Source organism: Nannospalax galili, unplaced genomic scaffold (assembly GCF_000622305.1).
Source record: "Nannospalax galili isolate Female #2095 unplaced genomic scaffold, S.galili_v1.0 scaffold63, whole genome shotgun sequence".
In the NCBI taxonomy this organism is placed as follows: domain Eukaryota; kingdom Metazoa; phylum Chordata; class Mammalia; order Rodentia; family Spalacidae; genus Nannospalax; species Nannospalax galili.
This window is the reverse complement of record NW_008355272.1, coordinates 874,370-898,076: the sequence shown is the minus strand read 5'-3', so window position 1 is coordinate 898,076 and position 23,707 is coordinate 874,370. Positions and strand designations below refer to the sequence as shown.

The 23,707-nt window shown below is 37.9% G+C and overlaps 1 protein-coding gene across 1 annotated transcript in view; it reads left to right on the top strand.

Moving 5' to 3' along the window:
• Agbl1 (ATP/GTP binding protein like 1) overlaps positions 1 to 23,707 on the top strand; it is a 912,025-nt gene that overhangs the window by 280,925 nt on the left and 607,393 nt on the right. The window contains exon 18 of the mRNA XM_008852348.2: positions 21,818 to 21,998. Within this exon, the coding sequence (XP_008850570.2) occupies positions 21,818 to 21,998 (181 nt within the window). The remainder of the gene's footprint in view (positions 1 to 21,817; positions 21,999 to 23,707) is intronic.

Genomic DNA, 23,707 nt, shown 5'->3' with positions numbered 1-23,707 from the left:
AAACAAAAAAACCAAAAACAATGACCAAAGATGCTTACAAGATGAGATCTTTGCGATTTGGGCATATAGTGTTCTCCTTCCCCCGTCCCTCTGCCTGTTATTTGCTCCCTCCCCTGCTACCCAGCTCTGTATTTACCGCTCAACTTCTTTGTTCTTTGTTTTTAAACCATGAAAACAAAAATATTTCCTTAACCACCTTTTAATTTGCAAGGCCAGGCATGGAAACCATGGTTTAGAGTTCTATTTTATTAGGCTCCAACTGTGAGACTGTACATTTCTGGCTGCTCATCCGCCTATGAATCCGTTGTGGAGCCATGCCTCTTGATGGCTGTACAAGGAACATTTTATACTGTTTATACTGCCTGCCTGATCCTCAGACATATTGAGACTTTCTTACTAGTTTTTGTCCTTTTAATCCACATTGCTTATAAAGTGTGTGTGTTACACCAACCATCTTGCTGGTTTGTTAATCCCAAGGGAAACAAATTCAGTTAAATTCATTTATTTGGGGCCATTTTACAAACTTTCTAAGAACAAGGTATGGTAAGAACTGGAGGCACCAGAAAATATCATATCAAACAAAATAAAATGTCCTTTGTAGTCCACATGGAATGTATTTTTAATTTTCGAATGTCGACTAATGTCATGTCTCATTTTCTAATTAGTTGACTGCAGAATTATGGGTGGCTATCAATCTTAAAATATGATTTTAATCAGGAATTCTTGTGGAGCAGAGAAATCTTGCCTATATATTGTTTTAAAAAGCAATGACATTTTATGAATACTAAATTTAGCAATTAATGAAGTTGACACAATATTCCATTTTTTGGACAATTAAACATTTACTTCATTTTAATAGTTTTCTTTCATATTTGGAGTCAATAAATTTTGTTTTGGATTCAAATATTTTTCTGAATTTCATATAGCATGTTGACTCCAAACACTGTGACTAGGGGGCACTCAAGTTGTAAAGGTTCCTGACTATCCTCCCTGCCTTGAGGCTGTTTCTGACAGGAGATAAATAAGAGAATCAAGAATTGTAATCCAGGGTGGCCTAAAACAATCTATGCTGTGGTAGAAATATGTGTCAGGTGAAATGCAAGTGTTTGGGAGGGCTGAATTTGGACTCCTCCTGGAAATGAATAGAAACGGAGGTGAAGTTGAAGTCCAGAGGAGCTGGTCAGAAGAAAAGAGGGTGCAAATGGGCATTCCAATGTAAGGAAAAGATTGTACAAATATATGGAACAGAACAGCATATACTGAACTGGGGGATCAAGCTGTACAGTAATTTCCCCTGATCTGTGTTTAAACATACCCAGTGACTATATGAAATCATGGTTAGTACCAACCCTGTTTATATACATGTTTTCCTAAGCTTCAATGCTTTTGGTGAAGTTTAACAGATAATTTGGTATGATATGAGGTTAACAACAATAATAATAAATTAAAAGTTATAACAATATATAGTAATATAGTTTATTTAAAACTTATGAATTGTTTATTCCTGGAATCTTCCATTTAATATTTTTAGACCTGGTTTTCCACGGATAACTGAAACCATGGAAAGTGAAAATAGAGAGAAGGGGTCTGTGCTATCTGCACATATGTGGGGAGCTAATAGGGTATAACATAGAAAGAATGTTCCCCATTGGGAAGGCTCTTCATGGACAGCCTTATGCCCCAATAAGAAATCTTTATTTTACTTTACAGCACTGAGCAGACATTTAGAAATTTAAAGGAATGTTTGATGAATCTCTTAGAAAGTACTCAGCAGGCAGAAATAACAAGATGGATAAAGGTCTGTACATACCCTGATGTGGCTTCCTGGTGAGGCCTCCCATTTCTGGATGAGCTGATTGGAGGGATGGTGATACTCTATACCTTCCCTACATCATGACATACAGGGTATCAGAAGGCTATGTCCATATGCATGGGACCCCCTCTCTGGACTGTTGACTCAGGCCATTGCTGCTTAATGCCATCTTGACCTACAGGGACATATAAGGCAGAAGGTTAGAAAGGCAGAAGGAGACATTACAAAGAAGTGTCCACAAAGGCTTTGATCCTGGTAGGAGCCTGGTTTGGAACTTGCTATTCTCAATTTCTCATTTTCTGGTCTAAATGTGTCAGTAATATTCTCTAGCAGGCTCTCAGACCAGACCTCTTCTCCACATATGCTGCTGTTTCCACACACCCACCCCTAGATTTCTTCACCTGCCAGGGGCGCTTTCTTGTTGCCCAATCATCTGTGAATATACCCAATTCAGAGGATGAATACATTTAAATGGCTTAAACATAAAAGGCAGGTTGCCAAGCAACTGGGAATCCAAAGTACCTGTCAGGTTATGCAAGTGAAGAGCCGGCAGACCACCACTGGAGTCACTTTGAGTGCAGCAGCAGCAATAATAATACCCCTCAACTCTTCCTCTTTATATATCACTTGCTTTTTGCCTTGCTCCCTCCTTCCATCTCTTACAGTAAACCAGCAGTTCAGCTCCATTTAAACCAAAAAATGCCCGTAGAAGCCCTTGGTTCTGTTTGTAGGGTAACTAAGCAGCCAGGCGATTTTCCTATTGCCAAACTTCCCCACTATTAAGCACCTCTCGACTTCCTCCAAACTGTCTCCACTATACCAAGGCTTATAAGAGTAAAACTTTCCTCAACTAAGAGGGGCTAACACAACTATTGAAATTTCCTGGCACAGATTCAGTTTTAAACTGCTCTGCTGTGTTGCCAGGGGGTGACATGCGTTTTAAGGCTTCTGGCTCTTAAATTTTCTCCTCCTGCCTTATTGGTCCCCATAATTCAGGACCGTTATTTATTCATTGTGCTGTTCTCACTTGGTGGTTTTTCTGCTGTCTAGATGGCAACCATCATAAAAAACTGGACCTGGAATGGGTTGGGGGGAAGCCCAAGATTCCTGAAAGATAATGAAATGAAGAGAAGTGACTTTCATTTGTACAATATCCTGCTTACTTATTTTAAAAAGCCTCTTTCACACAATTTACATGTTCACCCCTTCGCCCTTCTTATTTTTTCCTTTCTGTCTTCATTGATATGTTGTAATATCCTGAATCCTGATCAGCTTCAGTGACGTTCCAAGAGCCAAAGACTTTGCTTCCAAAGGCAACTCTGTCTTTGGAACCTACAGCCTACTTCCTCACAGACTTTGCATTCCACCCAAGTGGACTACTTGGCACATACTAGTAATCCCAGCACTGGGAGAAGCTGGGAGGAGGATTTCAAGTTGGAAGGCAGCCTGGGCTACATAGTAAGATGGAGGCCAGGTGGGTTTCTGTAATTCTGCAATGAGTTCTTATATCTCAAAGAAAAAGGATTTTGCATATTTTCATCATTTTTCTATTTAAGTACATTGGGGAAGGAGAGCCAAACTTGAAATTGTATGTGATTTGGGAACAGAATTTCTTACTAAAACTAATTTCAAATTTTCAGAATGAAGTCAGTAGCTGTCTCTGTTCAAGTTACTCATCTTTCAGTGCTTTATAATACACCTGTTATGTGTTTAAATTTAATAGAGTGTCACAGGCTGGGAGATGTAGGATGAGTCTTCATGAGCATCCAAAGTCTTCTTCTCGTCTTGCTTTGGTTATGTTTCCAGAAATTTCTGTGATACTCTGTTGAGATAGTGCACACAGGCTCTGGAAGAAGATTGCTAGGACCTTGACCATATCTTCCTAAGATAATACTTAAGTGACAGCCGTTAGTGCCTAGGCCCCATCTGCAGTGGTCTGTTGGTGCTGGGAGTGTTCCTGGGTATTTCTTTACACCTCTTTGAGGTTGCAGGTATCTACTAATGTATTCATTCTGGCAGTAGTAACTCGACTGCAGAGATGTGGGAGCAGAAGAGCCAGTAGCATGGGCTACAAGTGAGCTGGTAAGTCTGAAGCACACTTGCAAACACTTGTAGCTGAGATCAGCTGACAGATTGGTGGGGGTGGGTGTATAGCATCTGTCTGCAATTTTCTTGATGCGATTACACACTTCTCCCAAGTGACTGTTGTTTCTATGTGTAGCAAATTTCTCAAACCCAATCCACATACTGTATTATTATGCTGTATATATTATGTATCATTACAGCACAGATGTATTATTTTTTATTTCCAGCATATTATAATATAACACAATCTCCAGAAAAGTCTGTAGAGTTTGATTCAGATGAGGAAATGCAGATGAATTTACTCATATTTATGCAGAGTCTAAAACTGTTGTCTCAGCCTCCATTACACCACTTCCTCTTGGTTATCTGAAAACTGCACAGGAATAGATTTGCTGATTTTCTTTTCATTTATACCCATTATGTGAACCCACTTTCTCATAGTTCAGACAGAAGGCTACAAAATAAGAAGGCGAAATAACCCTTTGCAAAGAAATGTGAGTTTGTAATATTTTGAAATTGGATTGTTTCATGAGAAATAAGGCAGTGAGACAGAATTCTTTGTTTGTAAGGAAAATCTTATTCTTTTATTCATTTCCTCATTGTAGCCACTATATTCCTTTGGGGTATAATGAACTAACTATGAACAGTGGTGAAGGGTTTCAGTGAGAGATTTATAGAGGGTATGGGGTCCCATTGTTCACTACAGTGAACATTTGAGGCTACGGAGCAATTAAAGTGATTAGTCCAAACTGAATGCACTAAAACTACAAAACATATACCAAATTCCTTATGTCTAAACAAAACAAACATTGCTAGTCATTTTATATATTTAATCCAATTAAAATTCTGTTGGATTAAATGAAATATATTAATTAAATTACTTTCAGTGTTTTTTAATTTTATAAAAATTTATTTTTAGAAAACAAATACTCAAGAGGTTTGCATTATATTTCCAATGTACAGAGAGAGTTTTGCTACTCAAAACTGTGATCTCTCATTACAAATGCTGTTTTGGGTTTTACCCCAGAATTTTCAGAATAGAATCTGTATTTTAATACAATATGCAGAAGTATATGCACTTTGTAGTATGAGAAACAATGAGATAGTTGGAAGAAGTGCTCCTTGCAAATACCTTTTACTGTCTTATAGAAAAATGGGGACCTTTTAGAGGACATAAACTCTAATGCTCATTGGTATCCATGGTGGTTGGTATCAGACAGAAGGTACTGGGTGTTTAATAAATAGTGGTTATTTATTCTTGCTTGATGTTTGTGAAGGACACTTTCTCTGTGGTCACATGAAGTGAACGATTCTGATGGGTGAACACATCCAGAACAAATTTAAAGAGATGTTTTAAATTTGTTAAATATAACATCATTTTTATACTTGAGGCATAGAATAACATCTTTTTATCTTATATAAAGGAGTTAAATGGTCTTCTTATCTAGGCTTTTAAGACATTACTCTGGCTGTGGCACAGAAAAGAATATGATATGGAGCAAAAGAACAAATCAGATTGTGGTGTGTGTACATGGGACCACCTTCGTACTTATGGCCCACTTCAGTGTATTCGGTTTCTGGAATGAATGATTTTTCCTCAGTCCAGGGAGGTATCTGCTTGATTGTCCATTCCTCAACCCACACTCTTTCCTACAGTGATGACCCACTCTCTGTTCTCCATGCCTTCCTGCTTTGCTCCCCCCTTCCAAAACTTACATGATGCTGCTTTTGCTTTTCCGACCAAAAGTAAACTTGTTGTGTAGAACTTTGCCCTTTACTTCCTATTATATTTCCGCTTTCCATTATAGTTCCTGGGAAATTAGAAGATCTCAGTGAATATCCTTTTAATGAATGAAAAGAATGAGTCAGCATGTTGTGAAATAATTGGTTGCAGAGGACCTAATCACAGCAGCTAATTACATGGAAGTATATCCATCTCTTCGGTGGACCTTTTTCTGAACAGTGTTGATATGCTGAGGTATAGGGACAAAGAAATAAGATAAAGGAAGTAGGATAGACTAAGGGACTAAACACCAAAGAGGATGATAAGGTTATATCATGGTAAGTTGTGTACAGATGCACAGATCAGGTGCCATAAGACCTAGAGAAAGGGAGCTATTCTCACTGCTGGAAGAGTCTTGAGAGTAACTGGCACGAGAGTCTATAAGGTAGAAAAGTGAAGACAGAAAGGAGTGGACATGGTGTGTTTGGGGAACAGTGAATCTCAAAAAGAAGACTATTTCACGAGTTGTAGGAAACGATGTTAAGTATTTCATGACAAAACTATCAGGAAGGTATATTGTTGTACGTTGTGTGTGCATGAGGTTTATGCATGTGCACATGTTCACATGTGTGTGCACAGGTATGTGCACCGTGCATGCATGTGTGGAGGCCAGAGGCTGTCATTAGGTGTCTTCCTCCATTGGTTCCTACCTTATTTCTTCTTAATTATTTCTTATCTCACTGATCCTGGAGTTCATTGATTTGATCAGGGTAGCTGGCCAAGAATCTCCATGGGCTCTTCTGTTTCCACTTCATAAAAATATCTTGGAACACATCTAAAAGAGTAAAAAACTTGTACAATGAGAACTTTAAGACACTGAAAAAAATAAATTGAAGAAGATACTGGAAGATGGAAAGACCTACCATACTCATGAAATTGTAGGATTAACACAGTAAAAATAACCATTCTAGCAAAAGCAATCTGAAGGTTCAATTCAGTCCATCCCCAAATCCCTACCAGCACAATTCTTCACAGAAATTGAAAAAAAAACCTTAAATTTCATATGGAAACACAAAAAACCCAATATAACACAAATAGTTCTGAACAATAAAATCCTGCTAGATGTATCACTTTATACTATAGAGCTATAGTGATAAAAACAGCATGGTACTGACATAAAAAAACAGACACATTGGTCAGTTTAATAGAATTGAGGACCAGATATAAGTCCATGCACCTATGGGCACTTGATTTTTGACAAAGAGAGCAAAAGTATAAGTAGGAGAAAGACAGCATCTTCAAAAAGTGGTACTGGTCAACCTGGATAGTTACATGTAAATGAATGAAACTACATCCATATCTCTCACCCTCTAGAAAACTATATCTAAATGGATCAAGGACCTCAACAGAAGATCTCATACTCTGAATTTGATTAAAGAGAAAGTAGGGAATACACTGGAACTTATAGATAGAGGAAAGGACTTCCTAAAGAGGACCATGATAGCACAGGCATTATTAATTGACAAATGGGATTACATGAAAGTTAAAAAATCTTCTTCATTGAAAAGACACCATCATTTGAGTGAAGAGGCAGTTTAAGAATGGGAAAACGTTTACCAGCCCTATTTGTTACTTTTCTATTGCTCTGATAAAACACCATGACCAAGGAAACATAAAAAAAAGAGTTTTAGTTTACAGTTCCAGGTTCTGGAGGGATTAGAGTCTGTCATGGCAGAGAGGCATGGCGGTAGAAGTGGCTTGAGCAGGAGCAGAAAGATAAGTGCTCACATCTTCAGGCAGGCACAGGAGGCAGAGAGCTACTGGAAATCTTGCAAAGCTTAAGAACTCTCTAAGCCTGCCCCTGATGATGTGCTTCCTCTGGCATGGCCACACCTCCCCAAACCCCTCCCCCTCCAAATGCCACCAACTGGGGAAAAATGTCCAAATAATTGGAGCCTATGGGGAACATTTTCATTCAAACCACCACACCAGTTATGCATCTGACAGAGGGTTAATTATCTAGAATTTGCAAAGAACTAAAATGGAACATGGAGCCATACAGAGTTCTCAAAAGGTGAAATTGAAATGACTGAGAAACATTTGAAAAATGTTCAACATCTTTACAATCAGGGAAATGCATTGAAATCTACATTATAATTTCATCTTACCCTTGTCAGAATGGCTAAGATAAGAAAGCAAGTGATAAGAAGTGTTGGCATGGATGAGGAGAAAGGGGAAGAGTTATCCATTGCTGGTGGGAATGTAAACTATAGAAATCAGTATGGAGGTTTTCCAAAAAGCTAGAAATAGATCTACCACAAGACCCAGCCATACCAGAATTGGCCATATAATTAAACATCTCTATGTCCTACTAGAGAGATATCTGCTCATTCATATTCATTGCTACTCTAGTCACAATATCTAGGAAATAGAAACAGCCTAGATATCCATCTACTGATAAATGGATAAGAAAAATTTGGTACATTCATACCATGTAATATTATTCAACTATTAGCAAAAATGAAATTATGAAGTTTTCAGATAAATGGGGAAACAATCATCCCGAGTGAGGTAACCCAGGCCCAGAGCGATTAATATCACATTTCTTCTCTAATTTTGGATACTGCTTTAAATCTTTAGATTCAGTCTTTTGGTTCTTATGGAAAATTCATAGAAGTTAGGGAAGTAGTAAGGAACCATGCAGGAGGTGAGATATTTCAAAGGAGATAGAATACAGTGTTATAAAGTGGAAAAGGGAATAATGGAATAGGAAAGATTAAATGGGATGTAGGATGTGTAGATAGGGTAGAGGAAGGAATATGGGGAAAGATAACCAACACTAAAAACATTTTGAGGGGCTGGAGAGATGACTCAGCCATCTCTTTCAGATGACCCAGTTTCAATTCCCAGCACCCACCTGGTGGCTAACAACTATCCATAACTCCAGTTCCAGGGGAATCCAACGTCCTCTTCTGACTTCTGTGGATGTTGTATGACATGGGTATACTCACACACATGAAGGCAATACACTCATACACAAACAATAAAAAATAATAATTTTTTTTAAAGTTGGAAAAAGTAATATGAAAGCCTACAACTTTAGACATTTTCTAAAATATATGCATATACAGAAAGAGCTTAAATGGAGCTACCCTATAATGGAGGACAATACTCCCACTAGACACCTCATTCTAGCAAATGAAAACATTCGTAGTAGGAATGGGTTATCTGTCTTTGAGTTGTTGGCCAGTGGGATCCCATAAACCCTCAAACATTACAGGTTATTGCTAGTGCTCTTGATTACTCTCTATATCCTGATGGTAAGATTCTATTGCTGAAGACAATGAGTTCTTGACTCATAAAACATGGAGAAATCAAGTAGGTACTGACCTTGAACCTTCATCGCTATTGGTAGCATTTACAGAATTAGAATGTATTATGCATGCTACCAGAGGAGAAAAGTAATAATCAATCTCAGCCAGGCGTGGACCTCACTATAATAATGACTGGCCTGAAAAAAGAAACTATGCCCACTGGTGCAATAGTGACACGAATGTTATTGGAGTAACCAACCACCCTCTTATAGGTTTTAAGGCTTACTTCATGAGATGGAACCCATCCATGGCCCCAATATCGGGGCCAAAAACTTGTGGCTAAATAGGTGGTAAGCCCTAGGGGGGAACCTATTGCTAATATTCTATGAAACAATCATAGTTTTAAAATGACTCTTAATGATTTATTGCTACAACAGTGTATTGGTGCATTCCTTAATTCTCATCAGAGAAGCTACTTCTTGAAGTGGAAGGAAGTTATCACAGAGATCCACAACTGGTCAATGTGCAGAGAATAAGAGACTGAGGAGTGCTCAGCTCCCAAAGGGAATCACATCCCTCTCCCCAAGGTTTGGTTTAGGAATCATCACAGAAACTGGGGCAGAAAGATTGTAAGAGCCGGAGGTGGTGGACAACTCTAAGGAAATGGTGCTTTCCAGACAGCAGGGCAGTTTCACACATGAACGCACAGCAATTGTGGCAGCATGCCCAAGCCCTCTCAAACTCAAGCAAGACAAAATCCAAGCATTGAGGAGGTAGGTGGGCAAGAGGTTCTACCTCTAGCTGAGGAGCTACTGACATATGGTAGCTGCTGGGACAGAGAGAGTCAGTTTTCTTCAAGGGTGTGACCATATTCCAGGGTATGTTCCACATCCGAGTATTTGAGCAGCACATATTGGACTTAAAAGGGAGAAATATTTTTCGAATATATTGTTATGAAATTCACAAAGAAGTAATGAAATATTTATTTATTTAAAAATATTTATTTGTTTTTATGCATATGAATGTTATGTCTGCATGTAAGTGCACTCATGCCATGTAGTGCCTGCTGAAGAAGAAGAGGGTGTCAGATCCCCTGGATCTGGACTTATGGATGTTTGTTAGCCTCCATGTGGGTACTGGAATTCCAACTTGGGTCTTATCCAAGAATAGCCAGTGCCCTTAATTGATGAGCCATCTCTCCATCTCTCCAGCCCCATAAAATACTTTTAAGGAGACCAACAATTGACAAATAGGACCTCATGAACTAAAAAACAAAGAAACAAACAAAAAACCTTCTGTATAGCAAAGGACACTGTCATTTGAGTGAAGAGGCAGCCTATAGAATGGATGAAAAATCTGTATCAGCTTTTCCCTTAAATATATACACACAGAGACCTGAACATGATAAAATGAAAAGAACATCAGATTTTGATGCAGAACACCCAACATCTTCTTTGCTTGCTCTCCTCTCCACTCTGGTAAGCACGAAGAGAATGATAATACCTGCCTTGCTTACTCCACAGATTTACTGTAAGTGCTGCAAGGAATGATGTTAGTGAATGTGCCCACTCAGTGGCAAGGTGCTATTGAAATGTTCTGAATGCACACCTGTGTAATCCTACACATTTCAACAGAGCTAGACAGGAGTATTTGATAATCTGCCAGAGAGCCACCAATCATGATAGCAAGACTATTTTCAATATTGAAAATCCATTTAAGAAATTAGAAATTTATTAAAAATAGGTGAAATAACTTTTGCAAAGAAAGACTTATTATTTATTTGCCAGGATTGCATCTCTGAAAGGCTCAAGAAAATCAACAAAGAAATCTTAAAAATATATAAGAAAGTTCCAGAGTTGGTTAAATTTGATGACATCTTTCTTCTGTTCTCTTGGAAAACGTGTGTAAATAAGCAGTACAACAGAAAACAAAAGTACTCATTCCTATCTTCCCCAAACAAGGAGATAAATCCTAGATGCTTTTTAAAGAATTGTGAAGAGCAACCACGTTTTCATAAGACTCCAGCAGAAATAACATGAAGAGAAATGGGAACCGAACTCATCATAATTGTCAATAGCAATCTGCGTCCCACATAAGTATCTTTTAAAACTGAGAATAAAATAATACCATTTTCAAATAAATCCTGTGAGTACTCATGGTTCACAGATACTTGCTAGAGAAATTCTGCAGTGTTGTTTTCACCAGAAGGAAAATAAAGAAACCCCATTGAATTTTGTTACTAAAACACTGAGTAAAGAACAATTAAAAGGAGAAATATATGAGTTAATCTAAGCTAATGCTGACGTTCTAATATAATAAATGTCTTATGGGTTTTAATATCTGGTAGAAATGGGAACAGAACAGACTATTACCATATGATAAGTTAAAGATACATTTTATAATCTCTAAGGATATTGACTGAAGAATAATAAAAAGATATGTAACTACTAAACTAATCAAGGAGGCAAAGGAAAAATAGCAAAACTTCTACCCATTCAAAACAAATGCAGGTAATAAAGGGAATGAAATCTGTCATACAAGTTAGGGTAAATGGACAGCAAAGTAATACTGGATAGCATTAAACCTACAACTGCTTCCATCTACTCCAACAAGTGTAAATTGAATAAACCTTCCAACTGACATAAAACAAAAGAATGTCAGACAGCATAAAATACAGTATCTAACGATATGCTGCTTTGGAGTCAAGTATCTGATGAAAAGTTGTAGCAAGTTTGAAATTAAAGACATTAGAAAAGACACGTATTATAAATAGGTGCCCAAAGAAATCCAGCGTAGCTATATTAATCCAAACAAAGGAGACATTTATGTAAAATACCATAAGAGAAAGAAAATTGTTTCATAATTATGAAATGTTCATGTAATCTAGGCCATAAACCAACTTGAAATCTGTGTGACATTAATCACATAATCTTAAAACAAGTCAGGATTTGACAACAGTATGAGGAGAAATGGACAGAACTGCAATATTCTTTGGGAATTTTTGCAAACCCTTCTCAGTGATTGATAGACAACGATATTTAATATTAGCAAATGTGAACATTACTAACTAACTTAATCCAATTGGTGATTATGGAATATTGCATCCCAGATCAGCTTTTAAAAACATGGGTGACATTTAAAAAATTTCATCATATGCTGGGCCAATGCCCTAAATTCCCTCTTAGACTTATTACTGTTAAGGCACAATATAATAAAAGGTAAGAAAGTTCAAGAAAGAAAAAAGTTAAAAGACTAGTAACAGAAATTAATGAAAAAGAAAACAATTTAAAAAGAAAGTAAACAAAGAATTGGTCCTTGGAAAAGACATAAAAGTGCACAGCTCATTTTGAGATTAATTCAGAATAAAGTACCCCCCATATCAGAAATGAAAATAAAGGGCACTACTAGAGACTTATAAGATGTAATAAGAAAGGTTTGAAAACAACTTTATGCCAACAATTTTAGAAATATAAATTAAAATGTTAAAGTATAGAAATGTGTGATTACCAAGTTGACGAAAGAAGAAACTGAAAACTAAATAGTTGACTATGTTAGTAAATAATTTGAATATACCTCCAGACAAATTGGATTTTTGATTATATAAATTATTTATTAAAATCATTTGACATAGTCCCAGGCTCAGACGACTTTGTCAGAGAAATTTGGTGTACACTTAAAGATGAAATAATTATAATAGTCATAAATCTTGCACAGAAAAGATAAAGAAGGAATGCTTTCCAGCTCATCATGACGTGTTGCTTTAACCTCACAAGGATACTGCAGGAAAGAAAAATTATAGACTAATTTCCTCGTGAGACACTAATGCCAAAATCCTGAAGAAACTACTCTTCCAGAATTATATAAAAATATAATATTTCACAATCCAGTTGATTTTATTCCAAGAGAGAAATGTTTATGTAACTTGAAAAAGTTCAGTCAATGTTGAAATAAGTGATATTTGAGATTTGCTTTAAAATTATCTTGTGAGAGGTGGTGAGCGGGTGGAGCATTACAAAATGGAATGACTGTTCACTGGTAATTGTTCTTCAGTTTTAAAATGTTTGAATACACTCAGATTTTCTACAAGGTAATTTAAAATAAATAGATTAATCTAATTCACTATATTAAAAGATAAAGGAGCAAATCTTATGCTCATTTCGATAGATGGTGACATTTTCACTTAAAATAATTGGATATAATTTTAATACAAGACTTATAGAAAATAGGAAGGAAACTCAGAGATATAGAATACTTTCCTACCATACATGAAGCTCAATCCCCAGGACTTCAGGAACATTCCCTTAGGAAGCAGTAGTAGAGAGACGTTTTCTAACCGGATAGAATGCTGATCGTGCTCTTTCAAAGATGGGAACGAGAGGATGGCTACCTGCTCAGCATTGTGCTGCAGAGTCTAGGTAGTGGATTGAGCCAGGATTCTTCGCAATCACTGCTTTAATGTTTTAGGACAGAGGAGACTTTTGGTGGGAGATTGCTCTATGCATTGTAGAATGTTTGGCAATGGCCCTGGCCACTACTCAGTAGATGACAATAGTATTGAAATTCCCAGGAGTGGCAATGAAAAGAGTCTCTTCTTATTGCCAAATATTCCCTGGGGGTAAAATTCTCCCCTTCTCCTGAGAACCAAGAAAAAGAAATAAATGCTTTAAGATTTGGAAAGGAAAAATAAGATTATCATTACTTGCAGAAGATTGAATATATACAAAATCCTAAAGGATATATCCATGAGGGGGAAATGTCAACCATTACGGTATAGCTTATTCTGAACTCTCTAAGAGCTAAAATGAATAAAACTAAGTGTAAAAACAGACTATAAATCTTGCAAAAGAAAATTATGGTCACACTGAAATTAGTCAAAGATTTTTCAAATGGGACACAAAACAGCTAAACCAGAAAAAGAAAGAATAAACTTAAGAAAACATTTTTTTTTTTTGCCTCAAAGTGCATAGTCAAGGAAATGAAAAGACAAACTGAAGAGTTAAGGAAGAATTTGTCAACCATGTATCTGCTGAAGAATTTATTTAGAAAGTATAGTTTTAAAAACCTTCCACATACAACAGGAAAAGTAAGCTGATATCTTTAAGTGTGTGGCCCCTTGTAGGTAGAACACGCTCCAGTGGATGGCCCCCACACCCATGCAAATAGAGATAGCACAAATTGGACTCAATGGGTTATAAAACAAACAACAAAACAGGGACACAAAGTTGAAGAGGGTGTGGACATGGATCTAGGAGGAATTATTGAGCGGAATGGGGGGTGAATGTGATGTAGGTATAAAATTCTCAAAGAATTAATAAAAATATCATATTTTAAAAAGCACGGTGAGAGGGTTTCCTGCAAGGCAAGTGAGGGAAACTTGGAGCTCATAATGATGCCTTATGCAATGATTCATCCCATTTTATAGCATTTTATACATGTTTGGAAAAGTTTTTAAATAATATTTTTATTATTGATTCTTTGGGAATTTCATACAATGTATTTTGACCATATTCAGATCCCTCCCCCATCAACTATCATCTCTGCCCCCACCTCCTATAACCATTTCACTTCATGTCCTCTATTATTATGTTTTTAAAGCCTGTTGAGTCTAATTTGTGTCCACCAAATGTTCTTCTGTGGGGGTCCATGCATTTGAGCCCATTCAACCTAACAGGTGTCATACTCTAAAAGAAAACTGACTCTCCCTCTCCCAGAAGGATCTTTTGCTAACAGATCCTCAGCTAGGGCTAGCCCTCCGTGCCCACCTCCCCTATCTGTGCCGGGATTTGTCTGACTTAGGCTTGCACAGGTCTTGTGAATGCTGTCACAAGCACTGTGTGTTCATATGCACAACTGCTCTGTCATGTCCAGAAAGCATTGTCTTTTTGTGTTCATTTACCCCTTCTGGCTATTATAATCTCTACCCCCACTTCCACAATGATCCCTGAGCCTTGGGAGAAGAAGGGACTGAATTATAAACCTAAAATTGATAAAAATTTATTTCATATACATTATCGTGCAATAATGCTAGTTTTAAAAGACAGAAGGATGATTTTATGTTGATATGGAAAGCTTTTTAAGCTATGCTGGTGAGAACTACACAGTGCATGCATAGTATGAAATTTTTGTTGCAAACATTAAAATGATAAATATAATCACTCTACCCAATTCAAAATATTCTTTTCACTTAGTGTATTAGTCAGATTTCCATTACTGTGACAAAGTACCTGATATAATAAGCTTATAAAGAGGAAAGGTTCATTTTAACCCATGATTTCAGAGGTTATAGTGCCTGGTAAGTTGCTTTCTGGCCTAGACATGATGGCAGAGATATGTGGAAAGGAAGATACTCTGCGTAGGGCATGTGGGAAGTGAATAGACAGAGAAGCAGGTGCTGGAGTGCTAACATCCCTTCAAAGTCATGAACTCAGCACATGTCGGTTCACCCTTCCCAGTAGCATCACAGGGGGTGTTGACGGACTAGACCTTCAACACTTGGCCTTCAGTGGACATTTGAGATCCAGATTGCAGCACTCAGAACTTGCTTGCAATGGGGCTTCCTTTCTTCTCATTTCTTTTGTTTTGTTTTTAATCTTTTGTGCACGTGTGTGTGTGTGTGTGTGTGTGTGTGTGTGTGTTTGTGATGTGTATATGTTTGTGTATGTGAGGGCTTGCAGTGTTCAGAGGACAACGTTCAGTGTCAGTCCTTGCTTTCTACCTTGTTTGAGTCAGGGTCTCCAGTTGTTCCCCACCGGCCAACTGGTCCGTGAGCTCCAGGGATTTTCCTGTCCCTGTCTCCATCCTAATGTAGGCCACTGAGTACAGAAGTGTGCTACTGCATCCATCTTTACAAGGGTTCTGGGAATTCAAAATCAGGTCCTCACTCATGTGTACCAAGTGCTTTGCCACTGAGCCATCTCCTTGGCATCTTCCTCTTATTTCTTTGTTTATTCGTCTCCCCACAGCCCATTAGTCAGGCTGTTTTTATACACTATCTTCTAGGTTTGTCAGAGTTCATATTAGCTGACTTCACTTGAAATCAGTCTTCTGTCTTATCTCTTTTCCCTTTTAACCTCGGAACCTACAGCTCCCATAAGAAGTCTGCCTTGTCATAGATTTGCACTGTGATTTTCTATGGTCCTTCTAAAACTTACAAGGTGGTATCTACATGTGCTACAAAAGCTTGCAGGCAGGTGCAAGCTAATTTGTAGCTGCTTTCCCACTTTTCCCTTCTGTACAGCTAATGCTTCAACCCCATATAATCCCTCATTCTCTGAATTAGGATAAAGAAGACATAAAAATTATCCAGATGACCTCCACTCACAGATGCATCTCTATGTATAGGTATCTTTAAATAGATGCTATAACTACAAACAGATGGGATACTGCTCTGAGGCAACTATCCCTTTTCTTCATTTTAAAATCTTGTCCCAGATATCTTTTCATGTCAACAGAAAAAAAATATGCAAGTGCTATTTTTTATGGCTGAATAGTATTCTGTTTTGCACACCAATTCCTTAGCTCATTTTTTTTGTGTGGTTGCACATTGAAGTCATTCCCAGTTTTGTGGATCATTATAAATAATACATTAATGAGTAGTCTATTATAACACTATCTGGATAAATGTCTCTGATATTATTAGACTGTAATTATTTGTGCAGCCTATCTATCACATGAGGCAGTTATTAGTTTCTCTGAAGGGTAGAGAAGTCATAGCCCTCTGGAAATTCCTACCAGCCTGCAGAATGCCAGTAAAAAAAAGTGATAGTATTGAAAGAAAGAAATCAAAGGATGTTAACATAGTTGAGTACACACACGTAACATCACAGAGGTCTTCAGTGTTCACTCAACTTTTTGCTGCTGATATCCTCATATCTCTTGGCCATTGTTCCATTCCCTACTTGGTCCTAATTTTTCTTTAAAGAGGTGATTATCATTGACATAAACTCAATATTTAACTTTTTAAATTAAAATATGGCCAAATCATGGATCATGCCTAGGCTAGAATGGTCTTTTGAATAGATTTTATGAATTGTAGAGAAATAAAATCAATGTAGGTACCTGACATTTGTTGCCAAATCCTAAGCAGAAATGAGTTACTAAGGCTGAAATCGTCAATTACAAGGAAAAAAAAGGTATACGTGTGTTGCATGCTCTTCACAGCTGTTGTCTATTATGGGTTCTCTGAAGTGCCATTTGCTGCTACAACTCACTGGTCCCGTAAGTTTATCTTACCAATATGACTACAAAATTGTTTTAAATCACAGAGGGAATACGAGGAAAACCAAAGTAAATGGCTGATATGCTGCTTACATCTCCATTGGAGCCCACGGTTTCTGTGTTGTGTGTTCAAGATGCTAAAACAGCCTGCTAGGTCTTGTGGCATATTACAGCATAATAGATGATATGCCTGACTCTCCGAAGGAAACAGACATCATGCTGATGCCTCTCTGGAAGAGCTTGCATTTGGCTTATTGACGACAGCAGTGCATTGTACTGCATATAAAAAGCAATGGACGCCAACTGGCCCAGACAAGGGAAGTGTTCTGTTGGTGTCAAAAATTTACAAGAGCTTAAGCTATTTTTTTTATGTCTTCTTACTGGGTTAGGATTATTTACTATTGTTGTCTTATATGTTGCAAATGAACATAGTTCAAAAAGCGCAAAGGGAGTGATGCGGAATTGCAGACACTGAAAATAAGCTACTGATTGGGTGCATACTCATCAAGCTTTTTCATTTCTCCAAAAGCATTTTGTTGGATGCCAATGCAGCTTGATTTGGAAGGAGTAAAACTAACTGTGCAAATGGCATAGCAGAAAAACTGACCTCTAGTTGATGCAGTTGTGCCGTTAGCTAACTTTGTATGTTCTCCACGCGGCATACTTGTTTATAAATTTCAGTTAATGAATGATTAGCCACACATGAACCCCCACTATGGTATGGACTGAATATTTGCATTTCCCCCATATTCATGTGGAAATGAATTCATATTCATATATGAATTCATATTCATATTCACCCCTAAAATGGGCCGAGGCCTTTGAGAGGGGCCCTGCACTAAAGAACAAGATTAGTGCCCTTCTGAAAGGGACACTGGAAACCTGCCTTAACCCTTCTGTCATGTGAGGACACAGCTTCCTGGAAACCAGGAAGCAGGCTGTCACCAGACACTAAATATTGACACCTTGATATTAGGCTTCCAGCTTCCTGTACTTTGAGAAATAAAATTCTGTTGTATGTTATCCACCCAGCCCATGATATTCTATTATATGATCCTTGACAGATGAAGAAAACTCAATGCTTATTTTTTTTCTAGAAACTAACTCAATCCTTTTTAAGTATAAAATAGTGGGACAAGAGTTTGAACCCTGGAAATACGATACTCTAAATTTTCTCTAAACCACTATGCCAAACTGTTCCTGATCATGCAAATATATCCTCTATGATAACATCAGAATTCTTTTTCTAAGCTTCAATTGTGGCATGCCTTTTTCCTGATACAAAACCATTACAGGTTCCTCTCCTCCCCTCTTCCTTCATCTCCTCTCAGTTCCTCTTGTGTTTTCTTTGAGACAAGGCCTCACCATAGTCCAGGCTGGCCTTGAACTAGCTATGTAGCCAAGGATGACCTTGGAACTCTGATCCTCCTGTCTCTACCTCCTATGTGCTAGGATTGCAATAGCCTCCACCATGTTGGGTTTATGTGATGCTGGAATCGAGCCCAGGGCTTCATGCATGCTAGGCAAACTACCAAATGAGCTATACCTCCAGCCTGGGTCCTTTTTTTCTAATACTGATTCTCAACTGTTCTTTTCTGGAATGCATTTGTTAAATATTCTCATCACAATTCATTCTTTTCTCCTTCCAGAAAGCACATCTGAATGAGTACCACTTAAAAGAGTATGATTTCTAAACCTGACCTTACGTTCATATTTTAGATTGGAGATTAACAGGATGCAATGGAAATACTATTGCAGTGGTTTGGCAAAATAGGCCATCTGGAGCTACAGGGAGACCCTGACTCAAAAAGAAGCCGATGTAGGCATGTGCAGCTGCCTTAGGAGATTAGCAGGATCCCTCACATTTTCTGCCATTCATTCACCATGCTTATCAGGTAACCTTGATTTTCAAGGACCTTTGTCTCTAAAAAGATTACATCTGCTGGGCATGGTGGCACAGGCCTTTAATCCCAGCACTCGGAAGGCAGAGGCAGGCACATCTCTGGACAGCTGGGGCTACAGGGAGACCCTGTTTCAAAAAGACCAACAAAAAAAAAAAAAAAAAAAAAAGAAAAAAAGAAAAAGAAAGAAAGAAAGAAAGAAAGAAAGAAAGAAAGAAAAAGAAAGAAAAGAAAGAAAGAAAATATTACATCCATGAGCAGGACAGGAAGAAAACTAAACACAAAGCATAAGATTTTAACAAGTAGCCATTTACCAGGTGAAACTGTCTCCGCTAATCTGCTTTTGAAAAAGGCTTACCCTCCTGCAAGCATTTATGTCCCCTTGGCCTCAGATGTGTTCCATGGTCATGCCTACCTGGAAGAGCATCTGTGAAGCTGTGCATTTTATTCTGGGTAAATTCGTGCTCCTACCCCAAATTAGGGCTCTGGGAGTTAGAAGGAGGGAAAGGCTGATATAGAGGCAACCAGCAGTTTGTGCCATGTACAATACCCTTAGAAACCCTTTGCCTTCCTTTGCCACTGATGATTTTACAGTGGACTCCATTAGCCATCACAGCCAACCAGTGACATGCTGACTCAGTTGTTGAGAACATCTGACTTATAGGAAAAATCCAGCCCCCCCCCCACATCCCGCCAAATAAATATGTGGAGGGGTCTTGTGCCTGTCTCGTGCTATCCATTCATGCGCATGACTCCAGCCTTTTGTTTCAGCCACCATGCCGTCTTCTTCATTTTGAGCACACTACCTTCTCTCCTTGGTAATTTTTTCACGTGTCCTTTATTTAGCTTGGAAGATCCTTTAACCTTCTCTATCTGGTAAGACAATACTTAGACAGCAAGGCTCAGTCCAAATACTATCACATCCTTAGAAATGTCCTTCCCTTCTACGATCTATTTTTGGTGCTGTGTGCATACCTCCATTAGCCCCCTTGTCATTATGTGCTTCATACGTGTCACTACTGACAAATGATGTGGCCTCTTATAGAACAAGGTTCATGATTTATTTGACTTTTCCTACCCAGTGTCTGCTGTAGTTCCTGGAACACGTTCAAAACATCTGCTTAAGGAAAAGCATAACTGAATATGATCTCTAATGCACAGATGACCTACAAGGAATTGAAATAAACCATTCTCACTGCAGTCAGTAAAAATGCCTTGAACTATGCCCCTTACGTCTAGACTCAGCAGATCAATGACCCTTGGCAGAAATATGAGAGGCAGAGTGGGTCTTTTTGGTCTTAACTGGTGATGATATTAATATAATCCAGTAATATAAGGGTTCATTTCTTTGTATATTTTGTTGTCTGTGCTTTAGTTCTATTGTCAAAAGTTACTCAGTTTTATCATTTTTTGTATGCAATGTGAGACATAGTTCGTTTCATAAAAATCCTATATGATTGAACAACAGAAAAAGCACAGTTAATATGGAGTAATTTAAATTACACAGCAAAATTATTAACTTTTAAGTTGTTTCATGGTTATATTTATACTTAGCAAATTGCACATACCAATCCAGCAAGTTTAGGAGCAATCTGGAATAAAAAAAAAAAGGTCACAAAAGAAGAAGAGTCAGAAAAAAATCCATCCATGGAATCGGCCATGAGTTTATAGTAGACAAGGTAAATTCCTGAGATGATGCTCCCTTCTTCCCCCACTAGCTCTCAGCATATGGAGAATACACACGAGCTGTCAGTCAAAGCACCTTCACCAGGCTGGAGTTTCAGCTCAATAGCAGAACACATGTCTAGCATGTGTCAAACACTAGGTTCAATCCCCAACCCAACAAAACAAGACAAAATAAGCAAATAAACAAAACACAAAACCCGAACAAACAAAAACGAAAGAAAACCCTACTTTTCCACTTGAGCTCACATATGACCTAAGAATACATCTCAGTAATAGGGGGCTTCAGTGTCTCAGTCTTCCATCATTGATGCATCCTCCACACACCTATCCAGTCAGTGATTATCTGTGATTAGTATTCCTTTACCCACTTTATGGAGTGAAGAAAGTACTGTCACCATAATACTGAGTCTATAGGTGCTTCATTCTTTCATCAAATCTCTTTTAAGATCAGATTCAATGTCTTTCAGTCATGGAGTTCCCTGTCGGTCACTTCTGTCCTTGCCTTCTATTTCTGCTAGGGAATGGAAGGGTTCACCCTCCCCACAGACTATAATTGAGTAGGGAGTGAACTAACATGGTCTGAATAGAAGAAACTATATTAAACACTTTATATTTACATCCTTTTGTTCCTTTAATAAATACATGAAGTCATCATTATAAATGTCCCCATTTTACAGATGAAGAAAGAACCTCAAAGAAATTAAGTCATTTAGCTGAAATCTCAAAGCTGATAAGTGTTGAAGATAAGATTCAGTCTCAGATCTTTGACATCCAACATCTTGCTAATGGTTTCTGGAGAGTTAATGGATTTAAAATCTACTTTGTGGCTTTTTATCATACCACAAGTGCTTTGCTTTTGATAACAGCCTTGAGCCTTAATGTCCTCATAGTCTCTTGAGTCTTGAAAATCATGGAGGCAGATGGAAAAGGGATAAATGTAGATCAGACATGTATTAGAAGCAATCAGCCTATTTAGGACTTCATATCCTCCAGGTGTAATTCTGTCTCTGTGGAGCTTCTGTTGATGAAAATAGAAAACACATCTAGCTTTAATTCTCTTTTATCTCCTTTCTTGCAGGCCATCGTCCATATCAGATGATCACAGCCCGGGTTCACCCAGGGGAGAGCAATGCCAGCTGGGTGATGAAGGGTACCTTGGAGTTCCTGGTCAGCAGTGACCCTGTGGCAAAGCTCTTGAGAGAAAATTTCGTGTTTAAGATCATCCCTATGCTCAATCCAGATGGTGTCATCAATGGCAAGTATGTCACCCACCTGACCCAAAGGACCTGCACAGCTGCATTCGTGTTGCTATAGTAATCCACTGTTATCTCATCCAAGGCATGTGATTGGAGAGTATGTAATTGGTACTCAATAGGGTATAAACTCTGTTGAGCCCCTGCAACTTAGCACAGTTAAAAGATGCCATCCCCCATAGACATTTGTGCCTATCTCATGGTGTTTCTTTGAGTAGAAATGTTTAAAACCACAGGCAGTAAATGCCAAAGAGCTGCCTAGTTAATCTTGTCCAATGCTTTTTTCATAAAAGAAGGCATTGATGTCCAGGGTGATCAAAGAACTTTTCCTGCTCACATGATAGACTGGCTGCAAATTCAGGGCTCAGTCTATGGTTTCTTCATGGTGACTTCCAATGCTTTCATATTACTATCAATATTTGCTACAGAGAAATATTTATTCACAATTTTACTGGTTTCTGAATGTAGCTAAATTAAGGGTCTCACTTTAGTGAACTGGAACGTTGAATGGGAAAGGGAAGTACGGGATAATTCTTATCTCATCGGATGCTGCACACTTTGGGATATGTTAAGGGAGACAATCTGTTTGATGAGGTCTGTCAGAAGAGCTCAGAGTTCTCAGAGTTTGTGAGCTCAGGCTCAGATGAGGTCCCCAATATCACATGGCTAGTGAGTGGTAGGACTAACATTCACAGACACCTGTCTCAAATTAGGGAGAGAGACAGGCCTTGCCTGTAAGTAATAGATGGCTATTTTACTGTAAAAATGTACCTTCTGTCCTATGGAAAACATAAAATATAAGCAGAAAATGATGAGATAAATGGCTGGAGAGACGACTCAGTGGTTAAGAGTACTGGCTGCTCTTGCAGGGGACCCAGGTTCAGTTCACAGTACCCACATGGTTGTCATCAATCATTTGTAACTCTAGTTCTAGGGGATCCAACACTCTCTTCTGATCTCCACAGCCATTTCATGCACAGGTGTATTTACATGTATGCAGGCAAAACACTCATACATATAAAATAAATTGAATGAAGAAAAAAATAAAAGCACATTTCAAAAACAACAAATGTTAAACATGCTTATACCTTAAAATTCATTCTGAATCAAAAGTCAAACTTTAGAGAATCAAGTTTAGAGAATAGAGAAAATAAAGCAATAGTAAAATGTTGAAATACAACAGAAGAGCCAGTCTGCTATCATCAAGGAGCCAGAGAAATGGCTCTGCGGTTAAAAGGTCTTCTTTTATTTCCAGAGGACCCAAGTTAGGGTCCTATAACACACATCAGACAGCTTAAAGTCACCTGGGACTCCAGCTCCAGGGAATCTAAGTCCATCTCCTGGCTTTTGCTAGCATACACACATATCACCTGCAAGGCATATACTCCCACAGGGGCATATACAGACATGTAGATAAAAATAAAATAAATCTTAAAAGAGATTCAAAGCAACACCAAAAAGAAAACAAAAAGGTTACAAACGATCAAATAATTTAAAACAAAAAAGAATGATAAAATGCTTAATTACTTAAAGAAATGAAATTAAATGTTAAGCAACTCCAGTCGGCTGGTTACCTTTGGTAAGTATAAAGTGAAGAGAGATTAATTAAAGGGGTTAAAAATATAAAGAAATATAAAATCAACAGCATAAATTCCAAATGTGGACTATGTCAAACCATATCAAATGCAAATCAATCAAAGCTGCAAAGTATAAAA